The following is a 12,636-nucleotide window of genomic DNA, read 5'->3' as shown; positions in this document are numbered from 1 at the left end:
GGTAGCTGTCTGTCTGTCTGTCTGTCTGTCTGTCTGTCTGTCTGTCTGACGTGATTCTCAACAACATGCGCCAGCTCCAAAACACATTCATGACGAACCTAGAAACCCTCTTTCACAAATAAACGTGAATTCAAAATTTTAGTTGACATTTCGTTATTGACCTTAATTTTTTAAATTTTTTATGGATTAGGAATCTGTCAATTCCCCTGGAAGATTGATAGCCACTGAAGATCAAGTAAGTGATCTCAAACTCCTGCTAAACACCATCCTATTTACACATTTTCTCTTTCCAATAGTCTTCCAATTTTTTATCGATACCCTGAATCAGCCTCAGGCCGATCAAAGTCAGGGCACGAATAACTCACAGATTGAACCATAAAACAACCTCTGGGCTGATCTGAGTCAGGGCATGGCTAACTCACAGATTAAACACTGAAACAACCTCTGGGCTGATCAAAGTCAGGGCATGGCTAACTCACAGATCGAATTGAAGTTGAGCGTGTTAGGTTTTGCAGAGGGTGTACTGGAGGAATACTGGAAAACCCGGGGCAAAAACCTAGAATCAAGGGAGACCCAACGAACTCTATTCACATGTTGATGCCGAGTCTTGGAAGAGGGTCCTAATCCTATTTCCCAGCCCCCATTTTGACCAAATCCCATAGCCTCATTCTATTTTTTGCTCTCAATCTCAATAGCATTCCCATGTTTTGATTGTTTTTTTTGTTTTGTTTGTGAATCCCACTCTCAGTGCATAAGATCCCATTTTTCCAGCCCAAAGAAAAGCCAGTATCCCACTGATTCGTAACCCCAGAAAAAACCTTGTGAAATACTCTTTGTCCCACAGCTTGCACGGCTGGGAGAGTTGGAAGAGACGGTAGCAGAACAAGACAACGCCTTGGCCATTGCTGCTGAGAAGTTTAAGAGATCCCGTGAAGAGAATGTTAGGTTGAGAACAGAACACGAGGATAACGTGAAGAAAATCAACAAAGAATTCAGAAGGTAAGATCAGAAGGTGTTGATCTGCTCTTGTTTCTCTGCGCAATCATCTGAACTGGTTGTACGAAGGGTGGATTGCGCTATCCGACGTATAAATCTTATCCAGTGGACAATTTATTGGATAACAGCATCGATTTATCAACTGGATAAGGATTTATCCATCGGATAGCGCTATCCACCCTTGGTATAGCCGGGCCCTGGTGAAGCTGTGGCTCAGTCTGTAGAAGCTTGGAAACGCAGTTACAATTTTATGAGTTTTTGGTTATGGTTTGTCGTCGTCGTTATAATACGGATCAGCTGCATTTTGTCGTTGTTCTTTAAGATGACGTTTGTTGTTGACTTTAATAATGCTACTGCTGCTTCTGATGTTGTTGCTGTTGTTGCTGTTGCTGTTGTTGTTGCTGTTGCTGTTGCTGTTGCTGTTGCTGTTGTTGTAGCTGCTGCTGTTGCTGTTGCTGTTGTTGTTGCTGTTGCTGTTGCTGTTGTTGTTGTTGCTGCTGTTGCTGTTGCTGTTGTTGTTGCTGTTGTTGTTGCTGTTGCTGTTGCTGTTGTTGTTGCTGTTGTTGTTGCTGTTGCTGTTGCTGTTGTTGTTGTTGTTGTTGCTGCTGTTGCTGTTGCTGTTGTTGTTGCTGTTGCTGTTGCTGTTGTTGTTGCTGTTGCTGTTGCTGTTGTTGTTGCTGTTGCTGTTGTTGTTGTTGCTGCTGTTGTTGTTGCTGTTGCTGTTGTTGTTGCTGTTGTTGTTGCTGTTGCTGTTGCTGTTGCTGTTGCTGTTGTTGTTGTTGCTGCTGTTGCTGTTGTTGTTGCTGTTGTTGTTGCTGTTGTTGTTGCTGTTGCTGTTGTTGTAGCTGTTGCTGTTGTTGCTGTTGTTGTTGCTGTTGCTGTTGCTGTTGCTGTTGTTGTAGCTGTTGCTGTTGTTGCTGTTGCTGTTGCTGCTGTTATTGCTGTTGATGTTGTCGTTGCTGTTGCTGTTGTCGTTGCTGTTGCTGCTACTACTGTTGTTGTCTCTGCTTTTGTTTTTGCTGCTGTTGCTGCTGTTGTTGCTGCTACAGCTGTTGCTGTTGCTGCTGCTGCTGCTGCTGCTGCTGCTAATAATGATGATGATAATGAGAATTGATGATGATTTATTTATTTATTGCTGTTGTCGTTCCTTTTACAATGTCCAGCTTTCTTTTCTTTTCATTCTTAACAGTAAACGAGAAAAATATGAAAAACAGATGAAAGAGCTCCAGGATGAGAATCAAATGAAAGAGAATCAAATCATCGAACGAAACAAGGAGGTACAATACAACGCTTTTCGAGTTTTATTGATCAACGTCTTTTCAGTCACCATGTTCTCAATTTAGCTCACGCGATATTTAACAATTATTCGCAAAAGAAGGCGAAGTGAATATCGGGGAATATTTACCAAGCGATTTTTCGAACGGAGAGGTAAATATTCCTGATATTCACTAAGCCTGAGGTGAACAATTGGTTTAGTATTTTTTTTAACACAGGTGAATTTAATAAATAACGAAAAAAAAGAATTGTTCTGTCGACATTTTTTCAAATATGCCTTCACTGCTTTATTCACTAGTCTCCTACGCAGCTGCTATTAGTTTCGTCACGCAACCCTTACTCCCCTAAGTAGCTTTATAGCTAAGTAGCTCCCTATTTAGGGGAGTGAGCGTGGCGCGAAGACACTAATAGCGGCTGCTTAGGAGACTAATTATTCACCTGTAGGTGAATATAGCAGCATAAGACGTAAAATGTGATCAATGATTGCGCCTGATTCATTATTTTCACTTGTGTAAAAATACTACAACCTAGTTATCCCTTGTCATCTTTTTGCTATATATTCCTGATTTTTTTTTGTTTTTTGTTTTTTGCCTCACCTTACACCATTAAGATTGAAGTCTTAAAAGAAGAACTGGAGGCAGCTAAAGAAGCCAATGAACGAGCTCCTACTCGTACCATGAAACAACTGGTTGAACGATTAAGGAACCAGCTGGCACTCAAAGAAAAACAGCAGAAGGTCAGTCAGCCATGCTTCTCTTTGCCTCGCCGTAGGCTCGTTGAATCGTCTTGCTTTGTGTCATTATCTTGTTCTTTTGTGTGTATTTTATGTTGACTTCAGTTTGTTTTGTATCTTCGTCCTTGCGTCTTTTATTTTTCATTTATCTTACATCGTATGCTTTTGCGCCAGTACCCTCTGTTAGCCATTTTTTAAATCCGTTTGCTAATCTATTCTTCTCTGTTTATTCCTTCCTTTGTCCTTCTATTCGTCTGTCTGTCCGTCAATTTGTACATCTATTCGTCTGTCTGTCCATCCCTTTTTCCTTCTATTCGTCTGTCTGTCCATCCCTTTGTCCTTCTATTCGTCTGTCTGTCCGTCCCTTTGTCAATCTATTCGTCTGTCTGTCCGTCCCTTTGTCAATCTATTCGTCTGTCTGTCCGTTTGTTCATCTGTCTGAGAGTTTGTTTGCGTGTCTGTCCATTCTCCTGTCTGTCTATATCCGTTTCTGTAATTCATTTGTAGGTTTGCTTTTTTCTTAGTCCATGTTTTGTTTGTTACTTTCTCTTTTATTTATGTAGTTATTTCGATGAAGCCGGTTTGATTTCTCTTGCAGTCTTTAAGCCAAGCTTTGCTTCAGCTCAGAGCGGACATGGTTACAGCCGCTGAAGAAAACGTACAGGTAAGGACTGTTGCCCAAGAGGGGAGAAGGGCGGGTGGAGAAAGGAATTACCCAAGGGGGAGGGGGAGCGGCCGGTGATGGGAACCAACCATGGGGGAGGTGGATGGTTGGCGATAAGGACCACCTAAAGGGGAGCTAGGAAATAACAAATATTACTATTACTCTATGGTTATGGATCTAAACAAAAAAGTATTTTGGATTTTAGGTCCATGCGAATCGAGCGGAACAGGAAGTGAACGTGCAGCAGTTAGTGGACAAAGAGACTTCCGGTCTGCAGGTACCATTCATTTACATGCTTACACTTAATGAATAAACATATGTGCAAAGCGACATCTCATCGTTACTTATCTATTTGACAACCATCACTCCCCGTACGGGGACTTTGCGTGAGGTTTACTCTACACGCACTACCACTACATTCTCTATTTACAAGGTCACACAACACTCAACTCAGATGTTGATTTTTACGGAGGGAGGAAAACCGGAGAAGCTGGTGGAAAACCCTTATTGCAAGGCAGAGAACAACACATCAAACAAACTCAACTCACATATGTGGCTCAAACGGGAATGGAACCTGCGACCCCAGGCATGAACCACAGGGCGATGATGGACAGCGCCGTAGCAGCGCTTGCCACCCTCATTGCACTTATTTTGGTCCATCATTTATGTTGCAATACTCTACGTTAATTACTTATTCAGGGCCGAATAGAAGAGTTGCAAGAAAGAATGGAAAAACTGAAACGAGAATTGAAAAAGCAGAAAGAGAAAGAAGCGTCCCTTGAACAAGAAAAAGATAAGCTTAAACAGGTAAAACAGGTTTTGTCACGTGGTGATGGCCATCTTGGACAAATGACATCATTTATTTATTTGTTTGTTTGCTTTTTTTTTTCGTTTCACTTGGAATAGGAGTCTTCTAAGAAAGATTCTGCGCTAATCAAACTTGGTGCTGAATTGAAGGAGTTGGAAAAGATCGAGGAAAGACTGGAAAGCAGAGAAGAAGAACTGGCCGAAGAAAAGAGAAAAGTAAAGAAAGAAATGACTCAATATTGAATAGGACGAAATATTTTGAGTAATACTTCCGTTGTTCCTGTTGATCTTGCTGCTGCTGATCTTGTTGCTGTCGTCGTCGCTGCTGTTGTTGGTGCTTCTGTTGCTGTTGCTGTTGTTGTCGTTACTGTTGATGATGCTGCTGTTGCTGCTACTAATTGTATTGTTACTTCTGTCGTTACTGATGTTACCCTTGGTATTGCTGCTGTTGTTGTTGCTGTTGTTGTTGCTGTTGTCTTTTGTTGTTGTTGCTGCTGTTGTTGCTGTTGTTGCTGCTGATGTTGTTGCCACTGTTGTTACTGCTCAATATTGCTTCTGTTGTTGCTGCTGCTGTCGCTGCTGTTACTGTTGTTGTTGTCGTTACTGTTGATGCTGCTGCTGCTGCTACTAATTGTTACTTCTGTCTTTACTGATGTTAACCTTGGTGTTGCTGCTGCTGCTGTTGTCGTTGTTGTTGTCGTTATTGTTGTCGTTGTTGTCGTGGTTGTTGTCGTGGTTGTTGTCGTTGTTGTTGTCGTTGTTACCGTGGTTGTTGTCGTTGTCGTCGTCGTCGTCGTGGTCGTTGTTGTTGTGGTGGTGGTGATGGTTGTGGTAGTGGTAGTGGTAGTGGTAGTGGTAGTGGTAGTGGTAGTGGTAGTGGTAGTGGTAGTGGTAGTGGTAGTGGTAGTGGTGGTTGTTAGTTGCTGCCGACGTTCTCGTAGTTATTATTGATACATGCTGTAGTCATTCTTTTTTCTGCTTCCTACTGTTTTCTTTCTACAGGCTGCTGTTATTATTTATTTTTATTTTAACACTAGTCTTCAAGGATTAGTCAAACCTCTTGTCTTCGGGGTTTCTTTTAGGTCGTACGTGCTGAATCCGAAATAGAAAAGCTACGTAAGAAAATCCAGTCCTTACAAACCCAGATATCAGACGGAGACATTGTTGCAGTCGAGACAGAAGAGGTAGAGGGAGTAGGTCCACCCACAGCAGACACTCAACAGGAACAAAAGGTACGGTATATACATTGATACTTGCTATAGGTATAACAATCAAAACCTTTATGCTTCAAATTTTATCAAACCCTGAAACAACCTCTGGGCTGATCTAAGTCATGGTGGGATAACTCACAGATCGAACCTTGAAACAACCTCTGGGCTGATCTAAGTCAGGGCACGGCTTACTCACAGATCGAACCCTGAAACAACCTCTGGGCTGATCCAAGTCAGGGCATGGCTAACTCACAGATCGAACCCTGAAACAACCTCTGGACTGATCTAAGTCAGGGCATGGCTAACTCAAATATCAAACCCTGAAACAACCTCTGGGCTGATTTAAGTCAGGGCACGGCTAAATCACATATTGAACCCTGAAACAAAATCTTGGCTGGTCAAAGTCATGGTGGGCTAATACAGATTGAATCAGCTAAGAGATCTAACAAACTCTACTCACACGTGGTGTAAAAAAGGTACGGGTGGTGTCTCACACGTCGCCTCTCACCGCTGTGGTTTGATTTGACCTTGAGAAGATCTACCTATCGGCCCTCTGCAAAAACCAACTCCCAAGTTCCAATTCGTTCATGTAATGAGAATGACAGGTTTATTAGCCACTGTGAAACCAGAACGATTTGTTGTTTTCAGCCAAGCAAAAGTAACGTAGAAGTAGCAAGGTGGGAAGAAGGCAAAAAATGGCAAAGAAAAGTAGAAAACTTACGTGAGAAACTCAACGAGAAAACCAAGGAATTAGAAAAAGCTGACAAAACCAATAGTATGATGAGAGAAGCGTTAAAACGAGGTGACAAGGACAAGACTGGTCTACAAAGCAGACTTAAGAGGTAGGTCACGCAAGAAAATGATGTGACGTCACGTTATGATGTCATGCACAATACACTGCTAAGAAGCAGTATCCTCTCTCGAACTTGAGTTTACGCAGAATGAAGATCTTTTGTTATAGGGTTGGTAGGTCACGCAAGAAAATGCTTTGATGTCACGTTATGATATCATGCACAATACACTGCTAAAAAGCAGTATCCTCTCTCGAACTTGAGTGTACGCAGAATGAAGATCTTTTGTCATACAACCCTTTTCCTTAAAGCGAACAAGCATCAGTTAGAATCCTGAAACAACCTGGAGGCCATATGTTAAGTGTATGCTACATCGAGTGTATAAGCAGATTAAAAAATGTGCCTCAGTTGGAGGCTGATTTTAGAAACTAATAAAATTGAAAAGAACGATGTGAATTCTGCGTAAATTCCCCAGCCAACGCAAGAAACTGCTTCTACATCGGTCTCAGGTCTTGTTGATGACATCTTTTCATTCTTTCGTCAGTGCTGCACGAGTAGGAAGCACCCCTGTTGCTCCTCCGTTAGCTGATGACCTCGTTCAAGATCTTAAACACAAGATATTCACTTTAGAGGAACAGGTATGGAAACTAGTTATTGGAAGTATTTCACACACACTAGATTATTAATAGTGGTTTTCTCGACTAGACCAACAAGATGCATTCTGGTCTAGCTTGGGTACAAACAGCATCGGGCTTGCCAAAACTCCAACAATTTAGTCTTTCATTTCTTGGCGAAGACCAAATAGACCTGCGAGGAAAAAAATTGTACGAGAAAGAAAGAGTTGTAGACCGAGGACTTGATTGATGTTCTGCTTCAGTAATGATAAAAGGGTAAATTTAACACCGTGAAAAGATGAAAAAACTTACTGACGTTTCGGACGCTAGTCCTTCGACGGAGTAAAAGAGAAAGAGGTGGTAGAAAGGAGTGCTTATATGATAGAACAAGACAAAAGAAACCAATGAGAACAAGGTGGGAAAGGAAACGAACGAAACAAACAATCAAAAGAGAAAAGAGTGGGTTAGTTAAAAACAAAGCGTTCATTAATCCTGTTAGGACTAAGAGTGCCCAATAGGTGAATAATCCGCATTTCCGCATTAATGTTCTGCTTCATTATGTCCAGTTTTTCTTTCTTTTTCTTTTGCATGTACTGTAACATCATGTCGGCTATGTTGGTAGTATTATAAAATATTTCTCATCAGCCCTCTCTTATAATACTTTTAAATACCATCAGCATGGCCGCAACGTCTTTGACTTTTGACTCTCTTGACCATCAAATTGCTTGCTTTTTCCTAGAACCAAGATTTGAACCGCCAGCTCGTCCTGGGTCGTGACAGACAAATGGAAGCACTACAGCTTCGTAATAATCAACTAAAACAGGCTGTTGAATCCTTGGAAGATGAACTGACGAGACGAATGGGTGACCAGGTGAGCAAAGTGGCCTTCAAATCTTCGAAAACCTTCAAATAAAATTGTATCGGGATACCCTGAAACAACCTTCGGGGTGAACTAAGTAAGGGCACGGCTAACTGTAGGATTGACTTGGGATTTAACGTGTTAAGGCCGGTTTAGACGGCTCGCGTCTGTCGTAAGCGAGTTGTAGATGGCGCGAGCGTGTTGTATACGATAGTTGTAGGCGAAAATCGTACCGTCTAAACCGGCGAATGCCCTACTGCTCTACTCCTACACCATCCTTGGCCCTCATTCGTTGTGCTTTTGGATACGTTATATTTATTTGTATCGTATTGATGTTGTTTTACAGCGTACTATTGACCAATCAGACGCGCAGCTGTTCAAGGAAACTAACGAAAAGAGTCAGTCTTTACAGAAACAACTGCTTGAGGCAAAAGAGGTTTGTCTGTTATAGTCTCTTTCACAGTTCCCTGCGCCATCTTGAAAGGCACGGTTACCTTTCAAGATGGTGCAGGGAACCGTGAAAGGGACTATTACCATATTGGGCTTCCTGTGACAAATCCAGACCACAGGAGTCCCAACAATCCTTTGCTTGGAATTCAAAAAAACATTAAAAGAACTATTGGTTTTTGCTTTTACTTAGGAAAATATGGAGCTGAGATTCGAATACGAGCAAGCAAGGAAAGAAAATCCTCGTCTGAAGGTTTGTTTTAATGATGTTAAAATAACGATTAATTTAGGAATATCTTGTCATATTATAATATTTCACTGCTTTATTTTGATAATATTTTTTGATGTTTAGTGTTGTATTTTTTTCTCTATTTTCGCAAGGCTCGTGTTGATGACCTCCAAGAATATGTTGAAATATTAAAAGCAGAACTCGAAGCCAGCAAGAAAAGAGAAAAAGCCAGAAAGGTAAATATTTCTACAAGGAGAAAAACAAACAACTTGCGAGCCAAGCATAGCGTATCTCCCAAGTCTGATCTAAATATCTCGATATTCTACGGGATAGCTTTGACTAGTTTCCCAAGGGTCTAAGCTCTGACCAAATTGAGCTAAATCAAGTCAAAATAAGCTTTAAATTTTGTATATCTGAGCATTAAAAATATCTTGTGGGGACGCATGATAGAGTTGTGGGGACTTAAAGAACTTCATTGACTCGTAAATATATGTTGGTCTAGATGTATTTTAAAGTTTACACGAAATATTTGTCATGCAATTGGTTCAAAATGTGAGCTATGATATAAGTATTTTGGGGACTTTTGTTCAGTTGATCATGAATTTGCTGTAATACCAGATTTAAAAAAAAAAAAGCGTTTACGACAACGACATCTCCACGAGTTGAGTCGTTATGTAAATTCCATTAACCTAACAGGCAATGTAAACAACCAGTTAGCTTAAGGTTTTGTCGTTATTATTCTAGTTTGTTCTTGAAATTATTTAGCTTGAGACCTCTATTAGGGTTTATGATTTAGCAAGACGTGTTTAGTTGGAGCAAATGTAGAGAAAGTTTGACTTACGTGATGCATAAACGATAAGGCTTCATTCAGTAGTTCGGTAACCATAGCAGCCATGGTGGATTTTATTCACTAGTAAAGCTTGATCTCTGGTTTTTTTGATGAGACAGAAAAACATAATTTTGTAAAGCTTTCGTGAATCAAACATTTGTCGTAATACGATTACGTCTTTTCTTCAAACAGAATGCTGATAAAATTTCAAAATTTAAGCATTTGGGCTTCCTGTGGCAAAAATCAGAACCATAGAAAACTATTAATAATATTGTTATTGTTATTATTGTTATTATTATTATTATTATTATTATTATTATTATTATTATTATTGTTATTTTATTACGATTTCGATGGTGAGAATTAAACTTGGGTTTCCTGTGGTTATAGACAGTTCTCTCGCCCCAGTTTCTCCGCGGTCATATTATTGATATCATGGAGTTTCCTTCGTAAAAAAGTAATGCAATTTTTCTCCTTTGGTTAGAAAAACCTTGGTACTGGTCTTGGAGGACAGAGTGTAGAAGACATGGAGCGAGTGCTAGCAGCCATGCGGAGAGTAGTAGAACGCCTACAAGGTGAAAATGAACAACTTAAGAAAGCACTAGGGGCTGGCGGGCCTCAGTACTCTGCACTGATGAAGGAAAACCTTAGACTGAAGGTAAGCTACTACTTACCTAATAGAGTGGTGTTCAACATGCCTTAACACTGAAATGGCTTCCCTTAGGAGTAGTCTTATAGTATGGGTGGGAAATGTACGGTACTGACTTACAGCACGTACACTTACATGTTACGACATGCCGTTGAATTGAAATGACTTTCCTTAGAAATAGTCTTAGTATGGGTTGGAAATGCACGATACTGTCTTACGTACACTTACATGGTACGACATGCCGCAGCATTGAAATGGCTTCCCTTAGGAATACTTTTGGTATGAGTGGGAAGCGTGCGGTACTGACTTAAACGGTATAACATGCCGACGCATTGAAATGGCTTCCCAGAGGAAGGGGGTCCTTATTGACTTTCTGTGACGTCAAAGCCGCCATGTTAGATGAATCTTTCAGTTTCCAACATGGCGTCACGTCTAATTTTCCAGATCTTTTTATTTATTTATTCCTTTTTTTGGTGCTCCACAGCAAGAGCTCGAACGTACGCGTGTGGCGGCTGCTACTGCTTCTCCTCGTGTTTCCTTGACAACACTGGCTGCTGGGGATCGTAAAAATACAACTAAACTAATGACCGAAAATGAAAAACTTCGAAAAGATCTTAAAAAGGTAATAGAAACTTTGATATTGTAACAAAATACTCCAGTTTCGAATCTCTGTTGCTCTAGATTAGCATGATTAGTTTCAAAAACGAGCATTGTAGCGAGAACGGCGGTGACCTCGCAATGGTAGAGACGTGAAGAATTGTCTAAGGTGTTAAACATGTCTCTATCATTGCAAAGTCCTCGCTTCGATGCACAAGCACAGTTATTTTTCAAGATGGAACGGGAAACTCTCAAGGGACTGTTCTATAAAACTAAGAATAATTTCATTTATCAATGACATCGTTTGGCTTTTTTGTGACACGTGGTCTGAAATGGGAAGACATTGCACACAAGGTAGAAGTCTTTTATTACTAAGGCTTATGTCTGAATGACTGGTTTTCTCCCACAGGAAAAGGAAGAAAGTGAAAAATTACGCGTGTCTGTATCAAATATTGAGAGCACTAAGACAGAACTGGTACAAGAACTTGAACAGGTATTTACAGTATTTGTGCAGAGTAAATAAGGGGGAACTAGTCCCCTCTATTAACTCTGATTCGTGTGTTGAGTTACAGGGCTTAATACAGATAGACTTAATGAAAACACCGCTGTACCATACACCGAATCGAAAAATGGCGTCCAATTTGAATAACTACTGTCCTGAACTGATTAGACTCTTGCTTACGTGGAAACATAAAAGCGTCTTTACATGTATGAGAGGCTAGTTAGTCGCCATATTTTGATTGGTGTATTGGACCATTTGTATACGACTGTTTAGCCTTGTTTATCATACAAGTTATTTATTCATAGCATTATGTGAACGAGTATTGTTGATTAGAAGCCTATGTACATTAGCCATTCCGAGGTTGAGGAGAAACTGAGTCGAGTTTGCATCACAATGTATTGTGGGGTTGTTTTAAAGGACAAAGTAGATGCCATCTTGGAAATACGTCCTCTAAATGGCCCTACAATGCACTGTAATGCAAACTCGATACATTTTTATACTCAACGACAATTTAACATAACAGCGGTATTACCAACGCACATTACATCTATGTGTTCTACATTTTTTAAATCTTTAAGGCAAATCATAGATTATCAGGAAATAATCTCGAAGGCACGAGCACAAAGGAATGGAAATCTGTAGTTTTGCCTAAAGTCTACGAAGAAAAGTTACAAAAACTTCAAGCAGAACTTGAGAAAAAGGTATTTTTTTATTTGAAATATTATCATCATCATCTTCTTCTTCATCATCACCATCATCATCACCATCATCATCGTCATCACCATCATCATCATCATCATCACCACTATCATCACCATCATCATCATCATCATCATCATCATCATCATCATCATCATTATTCAACTTTGTTAAAAATGTAATCCTGTTGCCCTCCCACAAGTCGCTGGGGAGAGAAAAGGAAAAAGAGATGTTCAAAGGTGCCTTAATGTTCACTCTATATATTTTTCAAATCAACAGACGAATCTTCTAAAAGATATCAAATCGTACCTGAAGGCAGCGGCTCAGAGAGAAACAGAACTCCTCAAGAAACACCAAGATTACGAAGAGAAGGTTTCTATATATTCTATACTAAATTCACAATTTTTTCTTACAAACCAAGTAATTTTACGTGCCAATTAACTGAACAAAAGAAAGCGTGCAAGGGAGTCTAGTAGTAGAGGTCAATGACGCCATCATGCAAACGTCCTATTTGACTTTGACAACTAGTTGGTAAATAAAGAATACTACCGCATCAGATCATTTTGAATCTTGACACGGAATACTCCACTTTTGAATTCACTGTTCAACAGGGTTGGCCTCGATTCCGTATGGAATTACTACCAATTACTGGGTTTCACTTTAAAAGTCTTTGAATCTCATTATCTGGTTCAAATGGTGGTCAAACACTGACCACTATGTGCTGTCAGCCACAA

General features: G+C 40.3%; 1 protein-coding gene across 2 annotated transcripts in view; it reads left to right on the top strand.

Moving 5' to 3' along the window:
• The window catches only part of LOC116289007 (centrosomal protein of 290 kDa), an 84,361-nt gene that overhangs the window by 31,595 nt on the left and 40,130 nt on the right, over positions 1–12,636 (top strand). For both annotated transcript variants that reach the window (XM_089030994.1, XM_089030993.1), the window contains exons 41-60: positions 191–235; positions 845–999; positions 2,186–2,273; positions 2,882–3,007; positions 3,603–3,668; positions 3,874–3,945; positions 4,368–4,475; positions 4,575–4,691; positions 5,558–5,707; positions 6,335–6,528; positions 7,022–7,115; positions 7,831–7,962; positions 8,297–8,386; positions 8,591–8,650; positions 8,779–8,862; positions 9,940–10,113; positions 10,589–10,726; positions 11,111–11,194; positions 11,782–11,904; positions 12,182–12,274. In XM_089030994.1, the coding sequence (XP_088887120.1) occupies positions 191–235; positions 845–999; positions 2,186–2,273; positions 2,882–3,007; positions 3,603–3,668; positions 3,874–3,945; positions 4,368–4,475; positions 4,575–4,691; positions 5,558–5,707; positions 6,335–6,528; positions 7,022–7,115; positions 7,831–7,962; positions 8,297–8,386; positions 8,591–8,650; positions 8,779–8,862; positions 9,940–10,113; positions 10,589–10,726; positions 11,111–11,194; positions 11,782–11,904; positions 12,182–12,274 (2,193 nt within the window). The remainder of the gene's footprint in view (positions 1–190; positions 236–844; positions 1,000–2,185; positions 2,274–2,881; positions 3,008–3,602; positions 3,669–3,873; positions 3,946–4,367; positions 4,476–4,574; positions 4,692–5,557; positions 5,708–6,334; positions 6,529–7,021; positions 7,116–7,830; positions 7,963–8,296; positions 8,387–8,590; positions 8,651–8,778; positions 8,863–9,939; positions 10,114–10,588; positions 10,727–11,110; positions 11,195–11,781; positions 11,905–12,181; positions 12,275–12,636) is intronic.

The sequence above is a fragment of the Actinia tenebrosa genome, unplaced genomic scaffold, assembly GCF_029948245.1.
Source record: "Actinia tenebrosa isolate PJP-AT-01 unplaced genomic scaffold, QUT_ActTen_1.0 PGA_scaffold16__25_contigs__length_10494907, whole genome shotgun sequence".
In the NCBI taxonomy this organism is placed as follows: Eukaryota; Metazoa; Cnidaria; class Anthozoa; order Actiniaria; family Actiniidae; genus Actinia; species Actinia tenebrosa.
The sequence above is the reverse complement of the archived record's forward strand: the minus strand, read 5'-3'. Positions and strand labels throughout refer to the sequence as shown.